General features: G+C 41.0%; 1 protein-coding gene across 4 annotated transcripts in view; it reads left to right on the top strand.

The window, feature by feature from the left end:
- Window positions 1–1,705: 1,705 nt before the first annotated feature.
- Window positions 1,706–19,483, top strand: part of bcan (brevican) — a 31,775-nt gene continuing 13,997 nt past the window's right edge. Inside the window, exons 1-4 of one of the 4 annotated variants that reach the window (XM_023288369.3) lie at window positions 1,706–1,970; window positions 15,772–15,854; window positions 16,730–17,137; window positions 19,190–19,364. In XM_023288369.3, the coding sequence (XP_023144137.2) occupies window positions 1,966–1,970; window positions 15,772–15,854; window positions 16,730–17,137; window positions 19,190–19,364 (671 nt within the window). In that variant the 5' untranslated portion in view covers window positions 1,706–1,965. The remainder of the gene's footprint in view (window positions 1,971–15,771; window positions 15,855–16,729; window positions 17,138–19,189; window positions 19,365–19,483) is intronic. The other 3 variants (XR_004848815.2, XM_035956401.2, XM_023288370.3) reach the window with 3 other exon arrangements.

The raw sequence follows: 19,483 nt of genomic DNA, 5'->3' as shown, positions 1-19,483 counted from the left end.
GCCATAGAAACTGATGTTGTAAGTTGTTGTAGTATAGCTGGGTTGACTCAGGGTACTAATAAGTGTATTCATAGTTCAAATGTTGATGTCAAAATTGGAACAATATCTGATTTTCGTCATTATAATCAGTCCGTATCCAAAGCATCAAATGAAAGAGGAAATAAAAGTTAGCCAAATCAGGAAGCCAAAGCAAGAGCTTGTTATGTTATGATTGTATTGACTGGTGCTGTTTTGAGATCTTATGAGACACCAATACTATGATGCTAGCTATTGATAAAGCAGAAAACTTGTCATTTTTTCTTTCTCTAATGTGCTTTCAGGTGAATTCAGATGTTTGGTCTGTTGAAGGTATAAATTAGCAACTGATGTGATTTTTTAAAGTCTGTGACCTTCAATGTCCTTACCGCTACCATGCCAGGGGTCAGCATGCTTTGATGTCCACCCTTGCCTGTTGCCCGGTTTCATTTGACCCTTACACCTATCCCAGGGAGTGGTGAAACCACTGAATGGTGACTCTTGGTGACCCAGGCTGTGCCTGGATGAGCCCTGTGGATGAGGGCTCTGCCACCACATGTTTAACGGCAAGCTCTCCTCCTGGACCTGGCTACAGGAAGTGGTCATGGTCTCTGTTTAAGGCAAGGCATCAAAACTCCCATCTTTATCAATTCATAGAGTCTTTAAATTGCTTTTTGTCTGGCCTCACTTCTAGAACCAGTTTGGGACAGGACATGCCATCAGGGGCCATTGCCAACCAACAGCCCTAGAATCACAGAGACACATCAAGCCCTCCACTGTAATAAGATGGTGATGTTTTAGATTTACTGGAAAGAGGTGGATTGCTGCCTCAAGTGAGGACGTTTAAGTATCTTGGAAACTTGTTCACAAGTGCTGGGGAAATGGAGCCTTGAATGGAAAGATGGATTGGGGCATATCAGCAGTAATGTGGGTGTTGCACCTGACCGTCATGGTGAAGACTTCAAAATTTACCAGTTGCTCAAGAGTTCTGGGTAATGACTGAATGAATGAGATTGCAGATAAGAGTGGCTTCTGACAGTGACTTGGCTTTTGAGATCGGGTAAGTTTGGACATCCGCAGGAAGATCGAAGTACAATCTCCTCAAAAGGAGCCAGCTACAGTGGTTTGGGTATCTGATTAGGATGCCTTCTGGGTGCTTTCCATTGGAGGTGTTCAGAGCATTACCAACTGGGAGAAGACCCCAGGTTAGACCCAGAACTTGCTGGAGTATGCATATCTCATCTGGCCTGGGAACACCTTGGGATCCCCCATGAGGAGCTGGAAAATGTTGCTGGGAAGAGGGACATCTAGAATGCCCTGCTTAGCCTGCTCCCACCACAAAATGGAAGAAACTGGGTGAATGGATGGATAGAATTTTTAAAAGCTCATGACCTTTCAGAGTTTTATTTTTTTGAAACAGTTTCTGCTAACCTAGTGGCCATAAAAGTTAGTTACTGCAGCTTTAACCTTCATTTATTATTTGCCTAAAATAGGATAGCTCAAGGACAATACACAACATACCTCATTATATGAAATCATAATATGGGAACCTCCCACGAGCTCTTGTTTACTGACAAGACATCAAAAAAATCATTGATTAGCACCCTCATTAATCATTTGTTCTGCTCTCAGCAGGGATTATGATTTTCCAGGAAGGAGGAGGAGGAGATGGAGGAGGAGTGAAGGGGAGTTCTTGGTCTTTTAACACCGCTTCCATCCCAGTTTCTCCTGTCTTCACCTCCTCTCATCTCGGCGATCGGGAAGGATACAAGTCAAAGCCTCTGTTCCTCTCCAGCTGATCGAGAAGCGATCTGTCGCTTCAGCCCCGAGACGCTGCTGGAGGAAATTCTTGTTCGGAAAACAGACAATAAGAGCTGCACCTGTCCGGAGGCTGCAGCTGGAAGACAGCGAGACGCAACTTCTGCAAAACGACACCTAGAGTTGTTGAAAATGAAGTAAGTCTGTCTAATTTATTCCATTAGGGCAGATTATGACTGCGAAATCATGCTTTTATGTCTTCGATTTCTAATGGTGTTATTTATCAAGATTAAGTTTCACCCCTTTTGCCAAACTGTGCAGGCATTTCTATCCCGGAAAGGGCTGCAAGAGCATCTAAGCGTCTTTTACACATCAATTAACTGGTAACATTTTTGAGACATTTACACGTCTTAGATCATTTTCATGCGTGATTAAGCTGTATGTGCAGATATAAAGTATCGCGTTGACAGCATCAGTTGTCACCTGCTGCAGAACCAGAATATATTCCCACAGTGATAACACATGGACAAGGGTGGATTGAGATGCGATATCTAAAAAATAATGACACCAGAATGAAGATACTCTAATACAAGGAGTGTAAAAATATGTGTGATATCATATTTCTAAATGTTATATTATTTGGTTTTCACTAAGCAGCATCTTTAAGTTGCAGCTGGTTTTGGGAAATTTGGAAATATTTTTCCAAATTGATTTGAACTGATATTTAGGTTATAGTAGATCCACTTCTGGTTTGAAGTTTTAGAACACTTCCATTTTCAAAGTTTTTATTAAAATGTATGAAGTTTAATGCCCCAGTGTAATCTGAAATTAAGCACAGAATAAAAAAAGGCAACACAATTTAATCTAAATTTGGACTCATTAAAGCAGCTACTTTTGCAGCTATCAGCTGAACACTCCCTTGCCATTGTTTATGCACTGGAAATTAAATACTGCTCACAAAGGTCTCACCAGCATTGTTGCCAAAGTTTCCACAAATGTCTTGCACTTGTTGGTTGCTTTGCCTTAACCCTTCTGTCTAGTTCCAACCCAGCTGAAGATGGTTTCATTCTGGAGACTGTTCTGGCCTTGTTCTTTTCTTTTATGATAGTTCTGACATAACCTGCAGGTTCTTCTTCTGTATTTCTTTGTTAATTGCCCTTTCGTTACTATTATTATATCAATATGCTACTTTATGCAATATATTACTGTCAAAACAGTGCTCAGAGGGTGAAGATTGTCAGTCATCCAGGTCATTTTAATGCTAAATCCTTCAAAAGAAAGCATATTGACTTTTTTTGGATTCTTAGATATGTTTCATCTCTCCTCCAAGAGGCTGATTCGGTTTACTGAGAACTGAGGTTCACTGAAAACTGAGAAAGCCTCTTGGACGATGGACAAAACATTTTCAAGAATCAAAAAGAAGTCCAGTTGCTTTCGACTGAAGCTCTTGGGTTCAGGGGGTCTTGTAACACAGTCTGTTCCAGCTCTGCTTGCTTTGTATGTCATCAGCTAAAGTCGAGACACCTGTAGGAATTGTTTGTTTGCAGCAGCTTTCAAGGTGTAACTCAGTTCCATTTCTGAAGAAAAGTTGTAAGTTGTTATTCCATTACTTCTCCTCTGAAAAAATCTTTTTTGAAATTTGCATAATGTTTCTGTTTTTAATTACTTAAACTCTGGCAGTTTACCTTTGTTCCATTTTAGATGATTCTCGTCCAGTTTAAATGACAACAAAGCTGGAAAATGAAGGTGTTCCAAGAGTTTTGACCATTAGGGTGCATATTCTCTCGGGTGGGTTAAGCTATAGGCTAATAATCCTATCTTTGTCAAACCAGGGCAGTAGAGTAAAAATTTAACATTTCTGTCTGGCATGTGGCAGGATAGAAGTTAAATTCAGCATCAAATGGACAAACGCAGAAGTAATCTGAGACTATCACAGGTAAAACTGAAAAAAAGTTCACCAAATTTAACCTGCAAGTCTCTCAATGGAAGCTAATAATGATACAATACCAAATGAGAACTGATTGAGACATTATTGCTCAAGCGCAGTAGCAGTTACTGTACAATTAGTGCATTTAAACTCACTAGGATTTTAAATATTAATGCAGTTTTACATAAACACAAAATACCATGAGGCCTTCGGACAAATTTTTCTCACAAACCTACATTCTAGGTGGACTCTCGTCTTTACAGCCAGACTTACCAACATCTAACCAATAAATGTAAGCTCAGATGTAGCTGTTTGATAGCCCATAGCCCGTAGCATGTAAGTGGTTTAAGGATACTATATTCCATATAAAGCCTAACTGTGGCTGTGACTTAATTATGATGACAACATGAAGACTGTGGAAAGCCTGCACTGGCCTGTTATAAAAAAGAAAGCAGACACTGTCACTTTGGAGATGCAGTGCATGCTGTTGTTAAAGTTTAGGATTCAGATATGGTGCCTCCTGATTTAGCAGTGGGATCCTTCACAAATATCGAAAGCAATGTGTAAAGTATTTGGACATTTACCAGAGTGTAGGGGCCATTCTGTAGCTCACTGGTTCTGAAATGAAAGAATACCAGCATGTTTACATCCATAGTGAATGAGCAGAGTAGGAATTGTAGCCTTGGCACTGTCCTGCACTTAAGTATTGATATGTTTAAGAAATGAGACACGAGTTTCATGAGTGAGTTTAATTATAGACTGCAGATCTAAAACAAAGCACAAGAGGTCAAAGTCAAAGCTGATAATGATACCGTGTTTCTAAAGAACAGAGATGTCACTCACTGAATGTGTGAGTGTTTTCAAAGACAGGATTTAAGTCTTCAAATACACCTGGCTTTGCACTGTGTGACTAATTAAAGTCAGCCAACAAAAGCCACATGACATACTGTTCATGGACTACAATACAAGAAAGCCACTGATAATGAACAGCAGCACTGAATGTGCTTACACCCAGAAAATCTTGCGTTTCAGAACATCACAGTTCTCTTGTTAGAGGACAAAATCTTATTTTCAGGAGTTTGAATAGCATCTTTCTGACTGAGTAAACCCAGTGGAGAAAGTAGGAGCAGAATGGAAATAAATTGCTCAAAATATGTTTGCATATTAAGGATTTTGTATGAAGAAAGAGGTTTTCAGTAAGTACAGAATATGGTATATATTACCATATTAACATATTACAGTTCTAGGTGAAACAAAAAGGTTTTTACATTTACTTAAGAACCTGAATCTGTCACTTAAAAATAAAGGCAAAATGAGCAAAATTCTACCATTTACTCGTTAAACTCATTTTATGTGGTATGCTTTTCCACCAGGAACCATAACCAAGCTAAACCTAAAATTGTGCTCAACTTTGTCTCATTTTAACAATTTACCAAACGCAAACCCTTATCTCTAAACAGATTTGGTCAAAAGCAAAAAAATTTTGTGCTTCTCAGTGCAAACCTTAAATCCATTAGTGACTCAACCACAACCAACAGTCACATGCTAAAAATTCAGGAAAATTTTGGCTGAACTGCAGGCTGTGTTTACACCGAGCAGATAGAAGACAACTATAGAAACAAATGAAATATCTATCGCAGGCAGAGCCCTCATTTTCCTCGCCCACTATTGGTAACACCTGTGGGACAAAATATTCTATATACTGATTAAATAATTCTTTTTAATGATTTTTTTCTGTGAATTTAATAAAATATGACATTATATCTGTGTCATATGGTACTCAGGTTCTCTCCGACTTTAGCCATGATTGACTTTAGAGGGCAGTGAAATTGAGCCCACAGTACATTAAAAAAATCACAGGAGCAAAAAATGGCCAAAAACTGCTTGGGATTCAGAGGGTTAAAACTACATCATGTCTTAAATCACACAAATAGGGTAAATCAATACATTTGCAAAATGTCTCATTTAAAGCCAATATTGACGAGCATAAGACAAACGACACGTGTTCACAACCTGCACAGCTGAGGTGCAGACCCAAGTGAATGAAACTGGAGGATGATTTTAGACCACAAAGACTACTGGAAGATAAACAGATGCACAAATGGATGTAATCATCTGGCAAGCTTTGCAGTGCAATATGGTGCATGTTTAGGGAGAGCTGTAATGTGTGGCTGCACTCCGTCTGACATTCTTCTGCTATCTACCTGCTAGCTCTAGCAATGTGTGTGTGTCTAGCCTTGAGAAATACTCCCGTGATGTGCAGTCAGTGGAATGCCTGCAGTTAGGCAGGTATATATTGAGACCATCCAGTCATCCCATGCAGGCTGAAAGCAATGATTTGACTGACTTTTTCGGGACCTGTGACATTTTTTTCTTTTTCTTATCAGTGCACTTGGTTTAATGATTATCCTCAGGATGTAGAAAGACTTTGACCAAATTAACAAAAAATGCTTCTGGAATATATTGCATACTGTAGATTTAACACCATCACCTTTTCTCATTTGATCATAATTCTGTATTACACATTAATCCGTATTACTCATCGTATAATTTTTCTGTTTCATACCAACTTGCAAAGTGTTGTTGTAAATGTTTATTCAGACACATGGTGGGTGCCATTTTTACAGTTTATTAGTTTTAAACTCAACCAGCTTGCTGTGACTTTTAAGTAGTTGCTAATACAATGGGCACTCAGTGGGGACAGCAGGTCATGCAGTTTATTCAGGTTGCTGCAATTTCCTATAACTTCAGAAGGTGCAACTTCTCCATAGCAGCAGCAGTAACCTTTCAGCAGCTCCTTAAAGAAGTGACTCAAACTATATAATGAGTGCAGACCAGTGCTGTGTTTGCTGCCCCCCCCTCCCCCCCCGGCCCCCGTCTGATGCGTAAGCCTTTAAAACTCACAGCAGCTATGCCTAATCAGGTTGTGGCACTCAGACTACGACACACATGCACGCACATCGACTCACACCCACACACATCTAAACACTAATAGCCAAAGTCTTGCAGCTTATGGCTTTTGTCACCGCTTTAAAACGTTTGCCCTGCGGCCCACAGAGTCAGCGACTAATAGCTAATAAGACATGGCTGTAGCTCGAGGCTGACTGGTGAACCATTTCCAAATCATTCCTGTGAACTTAACATCTCTCTCAGCACTCAGTCATGCTGTACGGAGCCTCTTTCTTCTTTTCTGCCACCTCTATTCTCCGAGAGGTCTCCCGTGCTTCCAGCCCTCCCCGGCAGCTCCTTCCTTCCTGTCAGATTGTGTCTGTCCGGGGGGGGGGGGTTCGGGTTGCCCCTGGAGATGGCAGGCCGAAACATTCGAGGTGGTGCGATGTGGCCCTGGTGGGCCAGAGTGATGAGGATCTGCTGAGGGGCGACATCAGGGTAGTGATGGTGGTCCTTGCTGTGAGAAAGCGGTGAGGGGGTACAGCATAGGGGGAGGTCAGGTTGGTCCAACGATGGCTCAGCAAGTGGTTTTACATCTATTCTCAAATCTGAATGACAGAGGCAAAGGGAGGCGATGTGATTGTGTGTGTGAAGACTGCTCGTGTCACCGAGTTCTTTTGCATTTATTGATTTTGAATCCTGCAGTGGATCCACTCATCAAATCGGAATAATTTCTAACTCTCATCAAGTCGTCAAATCAGTTTTTATTTCTGTTGCCCAGTATCATAAAATTGCCTCTGAGGGCTCTACATTCTATACAGCACACAACACCTTCTGCCAAGAGACATTTGTTCAGAGGAGGAAAAATCCTCTGTTGAGACTATTCAAGTATCTATCTATCTATATAGTAGCTGAGAAGGGAAATAAGACCATTTAAAGTGCTAACTCAGTCTTAACGTAACAGTAGCAAAGTTATTTTAAGCATATTACTCACAGAATTAGCTGCAATTGGAGTATCATTGACTATATTTGTTATTTAAACCAACAAATGGGATGGTCAGTATCCACTAGAAATGAGAAATTTTGCATTTTGTTTTCTTAAAAAAGACCTGAGCATAAGATAAGAATAAAAGGAACACAGTTATTTCATCCAGCTGGAACTGGCAACCCTACGTAACACTGCATGTCAGGATGAGCGTCATTTTAGCAAGTGTAATAATTCTAAAGTTTGGTTTTCCTCTAAATTTATGATGATAGAAGTCTCCTCTGACTAGTAGAGCCTGTTTCTCATAGGTTTTTCAGTCCTCTATCTCGCATGTGTTTGACAGACCACCACAAATACACTTCAGATTTAATCACTGCAGCTCTCCATATGGACTGAGTAGCAGCTTTTCTTCATCTTGTACTACTGTGCAGCTATTGTAAAGATGCACCAATCCAGTCAGCCAGTTTGCTGCAAATACTGACCCAATGAAGTAGATCAGCTATCAGCCAGATGCGACAAATCTGCATTATCTAGTTTCTTTTGAGTTTAGGTATCACGCGTGGTACAGGGAGAAAAAAACGATGCATTTCTACCTGTAACTGAAACCTGAAGCAAGTTTTAGCTGCTTTCAGATTGATTTGAGCCCTGCGTGATATAAATGCACCCTTTTCTTTAAAAGGAGTCAAGGACAGATGCCAACGCAGGATCGTCTGGCAAAATAGTTGAACCAGACTGAACTGTTGTCGCAGTGCAATTTTAAAGATAAATTAGCTTCTGCTGTCTTTTCAGTATAAATCTGTGTCCATCCCCTCATATGCTGTGCATCCTCCTGTTGTCACATAACAGAGGTTTCTATATCCTCTGTCATCTATAGCCATACCATGAGAGAAATAAGCAGTCAATCCTAAGGCTGATCATTTCCACCTTGAAAGTGCAGCGAAGTGATGAAAATCTCAAAAACAGAAATTCAGACTTCCTTTGTTACATACAAGGCAAACGGAAGGAGCCAATCCTGTCAGCTTGCAGAGTGGAACTTTCCTTATAATTTTTATTCTTGAGAATTGATTCAAACACATATTACAACTCGCAATCGTGTAGCATAGAATAGTTTTACAGTGTTTGAGCAGTGTTGTAGGTGAGCTGATGTGCTCTAGCTGCAGTGAGGGGTGGATGTCGAGAGAGGTGTGGACTTTTTATTCTATAGTAGGCAACTGTGTAGAGTTTGATCTAAGCCACTTTAAGGCAAGAAGGGATTATTTTGATGGGCAAAACTTTCAAACGCGGAACTTTGACACATTAAGATGAGTTTTTAGGGATTAAATGAATGGCCGGAGAGGGAATTTAAGCTGTTAAGTGGACCTTGATTTGACAATGAACTCTCATGCTCAATTCGATTAATACTAAAACTGAAATAACTAAATTTACAACAGATGTGGCAGAATTAAGCAATCCAGTTGTTTGTGGAACAGTGCATTTTGTCGTTCACAAATGGGCACTCGCTTTGCAGCATGCTAAAATGTCAGCATGTGTGCTGCACTGAGCTATCTACTGGAAGCAGCAGCGCTCTCATCACACACTGGGTTAAGTGACAAATGGGCCAAACTCTCACAAAGCTGGTGCAGTCCTTTAAGAATGTAGTTCACCCCCTCCTCCTCCTCCCTCCTCCCTTCCAGCCTCAAATGACCTTTCCTGGCAAACCGAACGGTCAAACATCCTCTCTCTTGGCCCCCACCGCCTTTCCCTCAAGGTGAAGTCATTGAGTATTCAGCCACTTGCGATGCCTGTCTTTGCACTTGTAATGTTGCCTGGGATTCGTCCTTCGCCTGAGGAAAACTACGTCTCTCTCTCTCTCTCTCTCTCTCTGTGTCTCTCTACCCTCCATGCTGTATGGAAATGTGGTCATGGCAACAGGCCATACGCCCAGCACCAGAGAATGTGTGATTCTTAGAAAGAGTGAGTCAGACAGATGGTTGATAAGTTTAAAAATGAAGGAATTTTTTCATTTGATTAATCAGACATTAAGGGAGGACGTTCGGAAGGATTTATATCAAATGTGTCTATTTAATGTCCATGTGATGTAAAGATGAATGGAGTTAGTGTGACAGGAAGGTGAATATTTTAAATCTCATTTATTCCAGTTCTTCAGACTGTTACAGAGGTTATTCCTGTACCAAAGTCCCACCTTGAAACTGATTTCTAGGTAAATGTGTTCAGTTTTTTTCTTTTACTTTTAGCACTTTTCTTTCAGCTTGTTGAATTAATCTCAGTTTTGTAGATGGAATGTTCATAGCATCCAGAACTGAAGTATATTTAGTCAAGTATCATACCTATTTTAAAATCGGAGGTACTTTTGCTTGTACTCCACCGTATTACTGTAGGAAATAATGTACTTTTCACATTACTGCATTTATCTGATAGCTTTAGGTACGACGGAGCTTACAAATTAGAATTTTTGCACACAAAATATTTAAGGAGCACACTTTTTCACTGATGTGTTATTGACAAAAGATTTTGTTAAAATCTAGTTTTTTTCTAATACTTTGGTGTAGTGGTTTGCTCTAAATATTACAATATTTATGAACCTCAGTTATAGCGCGATGGCATAGAATAAAAATAAAAATAACATTTGGGTGATTATTCATTAATCCTGTTTAGAATAGAAGTCTGTCTCTTCTGAGACCCTAAAAACAACCTTTAATTTTCTTCATCATCACAACGTTACCACTCCTTTCAATCAAAAAGAAATGCTTATTGACATAATTCTGATGTCTGGTTCTGCTCAGACACCCCCATTCATCCTCAGCTCTGACAGACAGATAGTCCGGCTTCCTCTCTGTTCTCCAGAGGCACCCTGTAAAAGAGCTTGTATAAAAGATTAAAGGGCTTAGATTCATTTACTTCCTCCACTTGAACTGCTGGTTAATGCAGACCCTCAGGTGAAGTGTTGTCAGGTCTTGTCCCCCACATTAAAAAGTCACCTGCTGTTTTCTGTTTGGTTACGGCAATAAACATACCAATGGTCTCTATCCAACAACAGAATAGTAGTATTTTGAAAAAAAATTGAGTGTTTGTGTAGACATGTGTAACTTGTATTTGTATGGTGATGTTTTAAATCTTCCCTCCGAAACAGCTGCATCTTTATCAGCTGCCATTTTCAAAAGTTTGAGAATTAGTTGATGGTTCCTCCCCTTTGGCTATGCAGCCAAGATGGCCAGCATTGAGTGTGGAAAGTGTCCAAAGTTTCATACTCAACTTTTTGATGGTTTTAAGTACACCATTTAGTTCTCAGAACACACTGTATGTTGCTGTAATTGCCAGTGTAAATGCACTTATGCACTCAATATAGGAAGTGTGAGAATGGAGGAAGCCAATTTGAGACATCTGTTACCTCTATAGATTGAACTGAAATTAGCTTTCTCTTGAAGAAATCTGATTGTATACACGAATAGTTTCTCATCTACATTTAAGTGCGTTCGCTGAGTTAGTCCTTCTGAGAACTGGGGCTCAGTTTTACCTTTGGTTTTTAGTTTCTTTCTTTATAGACATTGAATTTACAAAGGTGACACGTTTTCATGACAAAAGTGCAGCATAGTAGTAGACAGAATTGGTTTTCTTTTCAATTAATTTGTGTGGAGAATACTTGGTGGCAGTATTTGGTGATTTTACAACCCCAGTCACCTCATGCAGCTGTTGGTAATATAAAGGCTTTCTCTACTTGGATCCAAGCCTTTCACAGTTTAAGGCGTTTGTCAGCCGATGTTCTGAGGAAAAGCAGAGAGGAGAAAAACTTAAGTTATCCCTGAAGCAGAAAATGGTTGTGTAACATATAGTAGGACTGCAGGGAAATTGGGATTACAACAAAAAAAAAACAAGACAAAGAAACTGTGAATATATGCCAGGATAAGAGGAGTGGTAATAATGATAAATCTAGTTAAGTTGTCGGTTGGGCTTCAATAATAATAATAATAATAATAAATTTTATTTATAAAGCGCTTTTCCAAAAGCTCAAAGACGCTGTACATAAAATACAATAAGATAGAACAAAACAGATAATTAAAATCAGTAGATAGTAAACAAGTTCAAGATAAAATACAGAATCACTTAAGGAAAGCAGATCTAAAAAGGTGAGTCTTTAAAAGGGATTTAAATGTGGTGAGGTTGGTGCAGTCACGGAGGGCATGGGGGAGTGAGTTCCAGAGTGTGGGGGCGGCAATGGCGAAGGCTCTGTCCCCCCAATGTCGCCGGCTGGTCCTGTGCGGGATGGAAAGGAGGTTTGTGTGGGAGGAACGGAGATTCCTGGGGGGGGTGTAGGGGAGGAGCAAATCGGTAAGGTAAGAGGGGGCTAGATTATGGATGGACTTGAAGGTGAGGAGAAGCAGTTTGTACTGGATGCGGTGTGAAATGGGGAGCCAATGGAGGTTCCGCAGGAGGGGTGTGATATGGTCGTGAGAACAGGTTCGGGTGAGGAGTCGGGCAGCAGAGTTTTGAATGAGTTGAAGTTTATTGAGAACTTTGGAGGTGGAGCCGAAGAGAACGCTATTGCAGTAGTCAAGGCGGGAAGTGACGAAGGCATGAATGAGGGTTTCAGCGGCTGAGAAGGAGAGGAAGGGGCGGAGACGGGCGACGTTGCGGAGATGGAAATAGGCAGTTTTGGTGATCTGATTAATGTGGGGTTCAAAAGTGAGGTTGCTGTCAAATATCACACCGAGGTTGCGGATGTGAGCAGAAGGAGATAGGGTGGTGTTATCAATGGTAATGGGGGGGTGGGGAAATGGTGTGAGTGATTTAGGTCCGATAAGGATGAGATCAGTCTTGTCACAGTTTAGCAGGAGAAAATTTTTCCTCATCCAGGATTTAATGTCGGCCAGGCAGCTGGAGAGAGAGGGGAGGGTGGTGGTGGCGGTGGTGTTGGTGGAGATGTAGAGTTGGATATCGTCGGCGTAGCAATGGAAGTGTAGGTTGTGGCGGCGGATGATGTTGCCGAGGGGGAGGAGGTACAGGATAAAGAGGAGGGGGCCAAGTACTGATCCTTGAGGGACACCATGGGACAGGGGGGCGGTGGGTGATGTGCAGTTGTTGACCTTGATGAATTGTTGTCGATTAGTGAGATATGATGTGAACCAGGTGAGGGCGGTGCCGGTGATGTTAATGGAGGATTGAAGGCGGGACAGGAGGATGGAGTGATTGATTGTGTCAAATGCTGCAGAGAGGTCGAGAAGAATGAGGATGGTGACTTGTCCAGAGTCTGAGGAGAGGAGGAGATCATTGGTGACCTTGAGGAGAGCAGTTTCAGTGCTGTGATGAGAGCGGAATCCGGATTGAAAGGTTTCATACAGGTTGTTGGAGGTGAGGTGAGTTTTCAACTGGGCAGCGACGACACGTTCTAATGTTTTGGATATGAAGGGGAGATTGGAGATGGGCCGGAAGTTGTGAGGGGAGGTTGGATCCAAACCAGGTTTTTTGAGGATGGGGGAGACAGAGGCGAGCTTGAGGGGTGAGGGGACACAGCCAGTACTGAGGGAAGTGTTGATGATGTTAGAGATGAGGGGGGCGATAACAGGGAGGCAGTTTTTGAGGAGGGCAGTGGGGATGGGATCCAGGCAGGATGTGGAGTTTTTAGTTCCAGTGATGAATTTGGGCAGGTCCAGGGGGGAAACGGGCGAGAAGTGGGCCAGGGGGGGAAAGTTCAGAGGGTTTGGTGGAGGAGAGGGGGGATCAAGTGAAGTGGGAGAGGTGACAAGGCTGCTGTGGATGGAGATGATTTTGTTATGAAAAAAAGAGAGGAATAGGTTGCATTTGTCAGTGGTGAACGAGTTTGAGACTGTGTCCGGGGGGGCAAGGAGTTTATTGACAGTTGAGAAGAGGGATTTGGGGTTGTTGGAGCTGGTATTGATCAGGTCAGAGTAGAAAGTGGACCGTGCAGATTTCAGGGCGTCTTTGTATTGTTGGAGGAAGTCGGAGTAGGCTTGGCGGTGAACTGTCAGGTTTGTTTTCTTGACAAGACGTTCTAGCTGTCGTTTATGGGCTTTCATGAGGTGGAGTTCAGGGGTGTACCATGGAGCAGAGTGGGAGAAAGTAACTAATTTGGATTTGAGGGGAGCAAGCTGATCAAGACAGGAAGAGAGAGTATGATTGTAGTGGTTGATGAGGTCAGTGGGGTTATTGATTGACGGGGGAGGGGAGACGGACAGTGCAGTGGTCAGTGAGGCGGAGAATACAGAGGGGGAGAGTGATCTGGTGTTTCTAAAAAAGATTGTCCGTTTTTCCTTGGGCAGGGGGGTGGGGAGGCTGATGTCCATAGTTATTGCTAGGTGGTCAGAGATGGAGAGATGACAGCTGGAGATATTTAGGACTGTAAGACCAGAGGAGCAAACCAGATCGATCAATCTGACCCTCTAGGGAGTTTTGGGGGGAAAATCAGAATTCAGCTCACATTCTGCAGCTCCTGAAGTCTGACTCACAGCAGCTAGAAAGCTCCAAGGACACACAGGCAGTCCTTCTGTCTGTCTGAGTCTGTCTGTCTGCTTCATGCACACACACACACACACACACACACACACACACACACACACACACACACACACACACACACACACACACACACACACACACACACACACACACACACACACACACACACACACACACACACACACACACAGAGTGCATTTACCCAGTAGAACTAAAGAAAATCGTCAACCAACATCATCAAGATTAGTGTTTGCATTTTCATTATGTTTCCAAGCAACTACAACTTTAAGCCATAAATAAACTAGTGTTCTTATTACATTTTGATTACTGTTTGAGGTGTTCATCTGCATCTTTGTCATCCTGCATACAACTGATTAATTTAAAGTGAAATAAACATCTGCTTTGTATCCATTGTAAGCTTTATTTAACCATGGCGAGCATCCCTATATTAAAAAAAAAATAAATAAAATTCAATAAATTATTCACCGTCTTGGGTGAGTAACCAACAATAACAGTAACTTACAGACAAACAACATAAGGCAGATGGCACAAAAAAGAATACGATTATGAATCCATCAATAAAATGTCTAATGTGATTATGAAAAAGGCAATAGAAACAACCGAAATAGAACCTCGAAGCAGCCTAAGGGGGTTCTACAATCATAGAAAAAAGAAATGACCAATCTGAAACAATCTTTCATGTTTTTAATTTAGTACTAATGCAAAATGAACACTGCAGTCAGCATCACTACGATGGATAGAGTCATCATCCTGTCAGTTTTGCAGCAGAGATACAGATCTGCTCACCGGCTTTTCCGTGTAGTTGCAGTTTAAAAATGTTTTGAAAGTTGGTGACTTGCTACCTGTCTGCTTTGAGTTTGATGCACAGCTCAGAATGAGTACTTCTTCGCTTTTATGAGTCCCTGTAGCTTCTGAATTGTTTTCACAGAGTGAGGTACTCATATTTGGAGATATTTACAGTTGTTCTTTTATGTCATCAAAGATGTAGCAGTCCTTAATATCACATCAGTGGGTATCCAGCGAATGGCAAAAAAGGATAAAGAAAAGTCATCTGGCTTTATGTTGTTCTGTATTTTCCCACCAAAAGATTAAAAAACTGCATCTGACAGCACTTCCCCTTTGACTCTTAGCTCAAAGCCCACTGGTTCTCACTATGTAAGTCTTTAGAAAAATCTCACATACAGTGTAGTTCAAAGAAACTCCTGGTCACTGTGGTTAAAAAAAAAAAGTCTTACTCAAATATGAGGAAACTCTGCATTTTTCACCATTCTAACCTTTAATATTTGGTATTTGGTGCAGCAGGACAGTGGTTGTGGAATTAAGTTATACTGTGTTTACATGGTACAAGAGGTAATGGTCACCCAGTGCAACAGTGTGGCTCGCTCATTTTTAATCTTTTTTAGACAACAATGGAGGAAGAAGCGATATCAAGCTCATGAATACTTATTAATATGTCTAGGATTAATTCATCATTTGCTTCGATAAGAATAAAATTATAGATTGATCTGATGAAAGAGGTAATATTTGTTCATCATCAGGAATGATGGTATGATATGAAGTATCCAGCGAGAGTTTAATCACACCGGCAGCTGGAAATTAAAAATAGAAGGTAAATGTAAGTGTACGCTCTCAGTGGACAATTCTTTGTCATATTCAAGTTCAAACATTGCGTCCCTGCCCCTCCCTTCTTGTCTTTTACCCACAGACTGGATGCGCCTCTACCAGTGCTGCTGTGTGCCATCTGTCTCCTCGTCCTGCCGTCGCCCTCTACTTCCCACCACGACTCAGGTACGCACCCCTCCCTCTCCATCCCAGTCACTTTGACCATCCGCTGCTGACATCCTCAGCTTCATTAAATCATCTATGACCTCTGACATTTTCGGGCAGCGGGGTGGTCTTTAATTATTTCCTATCGCTTATTGTTTTTGCTGACATGCACACTCTTGAGGCCGTTTTCAAGGATGTCAGTGTCCCAGCAGGAAAAATCAAGGTCATTTGACACAGCGATGTAAATGTCCTTTCCTGGCTGCAGGCCTGCACTACAAAACATTGAATTCTGTCTGTTTCTCAAGTGCCACCATGCAGTTAAAATCTTTTAGATTAGATGAAAATATCTCAACAGATTTTGGTCCAGTTAAAATTTTCAAGTTCCCCACAAGATAGATGCTAATATCTTTGATCCCTTTTTATCTGCTAGTGAGAATTTTCATTTAAAATCATTGTAAAATGTCTGAATACCTGCAAAAATAATGACTCTTTAACTGTACTTTGTTTCAAACTTAATTAGCAAGTTTGTCCACTGTTTAAAATACAGTTGTAAACATACCTGCTAAACATCAGCATGTTAATATTGTCAATATATGGTAATACACAAACATTTGAATTTAGTGTACATCTCAGTCTTCTTTTATTGCCTTATAAATGCATCATTTAAGTGTATATATGTATATCACTCATCTTTAATATAAAACAGTTAAAAACAATGTCAGGATATTGATGTTCTTCCCTGCTTCCAGGCTTGATGCTAAGCTAGGGTAACTGTCTCCTGGTTCTAACTCTGACATGACAAACAGACACAAGGATGATCCTTATCTTCTTGTTTGACTTAAGAAGACATTTAGAAAGTATGTTTTACAAAATATCACTTTATATATACTTTAAAGCTTGCCTTTCCTCAGATGATTCGAAGCTGCTCCAGGTAACCATCCCCACCACCCCAGTTGTGTCCGTCGTGCTGGGTGGCGCTCTGACTTTACCCTGCCTGGTGTCTTTGACCCACCCGCCCCCGTCCCCGTCCACTAATGGCCGCCACGCCGTGCTGTCTGTCCCCCGGGTCAAATGGAGCATTCTGACTCACGGCAGAGAGACGGAGATCCTGGTGGCCCGAGGTGACAGGGTGAGGGTCAGCGAGGCCTACAAGGACCGAGCCTCGCTGCTCAATTACGCCTACTCGCCCGCCGACCTCACCCTGCATCTGGAGAGCCTGAGGCACAACGACACCGGCTTCTACCGCTGCGAGGTGCAGCAGGGCCTGGAGGATGCTGACGATGTGGTTCACGTGAAGGTCAAAGGTGAGATATAGATGGAAACACTATCTATTACTAAAAATCAGACTGACAGAATAAGAAGATGTTGGGTAGGGAATAAATGTCACAAATACTAAATGAATAAAATAGAAAAGCACTAATAGCTCAGAACTTCACTTTTATTAAAGCTGTAATACACTTGCTTATTTTAAGATTACATTGGTAGACAGAGAGCAGCAACAACAAATGACCATGCAATGGTTTATGGAGTGTTCAAAAACTTTTTTCCACCACTGTAGATACATATACATGAACTTTTGAATTATACCTTTATGTTGTACTGGTGTTTTGTCTACTACCTGTATGTAATGTCCGAGGAACTGACAACCACACACACATATTATTCTTACTTGTCAAGTAAATAGTGCATTGTTGGCTAAGCATAGTGTGATGCTGCATGTTTTTCTGACAGGACAGCAATGTGTGCTTCCAAGCCATGTACCCAGTGAGTTAAATCTACTGAAAACAACACAATCTGTGACAATTTTCAGCCATTTTTCTTTAAAGGAACAATATATCAGAATAACATCAGAATAATCTAGCAAAAAAGTCAGATATCCATGTCAGTACTGGCATATGTGGGTCAATATGTGTGGTGTCTCAACTCTGGGTCACTGAACAGTGTTGCATAGGACGTCATGAAAAGGACAAACGGTCTCTGGAGAGCTGGAAAAGGCTATTGTGTCTCTAGTGTTACTGTATCTACATTATGTAGTCCACTTTCAACATGCGTGATGAATGGTCGTCTCACTCAGTGCACCAGCCAGCTAATAGATTATGGATAACCTGACCACAGTCATTTGTGAACTAATATATCAGGCTCTGAATGCTACTTTCACTATGTTTGCAATAAGTGTAGACAATAGAAACTCCAGTGTAATACTCACTGAACTTAAAATTGCAATAAGGTAATTTAGGCTTTTAGACAATGCCAAACTTCTGAACTTAATAACAAAAGCTTAAAATGAGTCATAGGAGTGTATTCTGATTTGTAGTCCTGCTATCTCAACTTTTTTAATGGAAGCATCTGGGATTGTCTCCCAGAGGATGAGACAGGTCCGAAAGGATTTTTAAAAATATTTTGTTATTACTTTTTTCAGTTATTAATTGAAGAAAATAACTTTTAACCGTTTAAAGATTTTTTATATGGATTGCAATCAAAGAGGAAATAAAAAACTTGTACACCTTTCTATGGCACCACTTGATTCTTTGTGCATATAAAACTTTTGAGAGGATTTAAAGTCCTACTCAGTGCCTCATTAGACAGGAAGTATGACTACAGCTGCGTAATGAACTGAAAATTTACCAGTATTAGTAATCACCTACAAATCTAGTTTTGCTCAGGTCAGGATGTTAAATTCATTCAGGTAAATTTATTGTGCTTCGTCACCTCATCTTTGTGTTTGAAAGGAAAGATGTTCTGATAATATATGCAAATTTGAAAGCAAAATCAAATTATTATTACCTGTCAAAGAAGTGATCTAATAGGTAACATATGTATTAATGCAAACTAAGCCTTGGTAACACATATCCATGTGTAAGTATGCAGACCAAAGTGCAGTAATTATTCACCGTTATGGATTAGGATTTGATTTCCCCATGTGGCTCCACATACAGTAGTGCTGATAATGCAGGATGGCAGCTGCAAAAATTGGCCAATCAATGAGTTGTCTGTCTGTTCATCTGATTTCATATAGCCACAAATCCTCCTGTCAGTGTGAACACAAACAGGACCAGAACTAACAGCTCACAATAACATTTCTTTTCCCCTGCTGACAGGTGACAAGTGGAAGCTGAGCAATTTAAGTGATATTGATTTCTGTGAATACATTGTTTAACTATATCTCACAGGCACCATGCTGGAAAATCATTAATCGTATATTACAACTGATCAAGACAATAACATAGCAATGGTTTTAACATTGACATCTTTTAAATGCACAGGTCACCCTGCTTCTAATATTGGAAAGATGGAATGATGACATAAAACACAGCACTGCCCAGAATTCACAAAGCTCTTTTTCTGTCTTTTTACAGGAGTGGTGTTCCATTATCGTGACGCATCCAGCCGGTACGCCTTTACTTTTGAGCAGGCCAGAGAGGCCTGTGAGGACATCGGGGCTGAAATTGCCACCCCAGAGCAGCTCCTTGCAGCCTACAACAGTGGGTACGAGCAGTGTGATGCCGGCTGGCTCTCGGATCACTCAGTCAGGTAAGAAAACGGTCCCATGTCAAACAGGACAACATCACTCTATAGCCTTTGGTCTCTTAGCTTGTATATTCTGCATTTTGTTTTGTGTACAACTGGGAATTGTTCTGTGTATGTTTGGT

This window comes from Amphiprion ocellaris, chromosome 9, assembly GCF_022539595.1.
Source record: "Amphiprion ocellaris isolate individual 3 ecotype Okinawa chromosome 9, ASM2253959v1, whole genome shotgun sequence".
Classification (NCBI taxonomy): domain Eukaryota; kingdom Metazoa; phylum Chordata; class Actinopteri; family Pomacentridae; genus Amphiprion; species Amphiprion ocellaris.
This window is presented reverse-complemented; position numbering and strand designations above follow the sequence as displayed.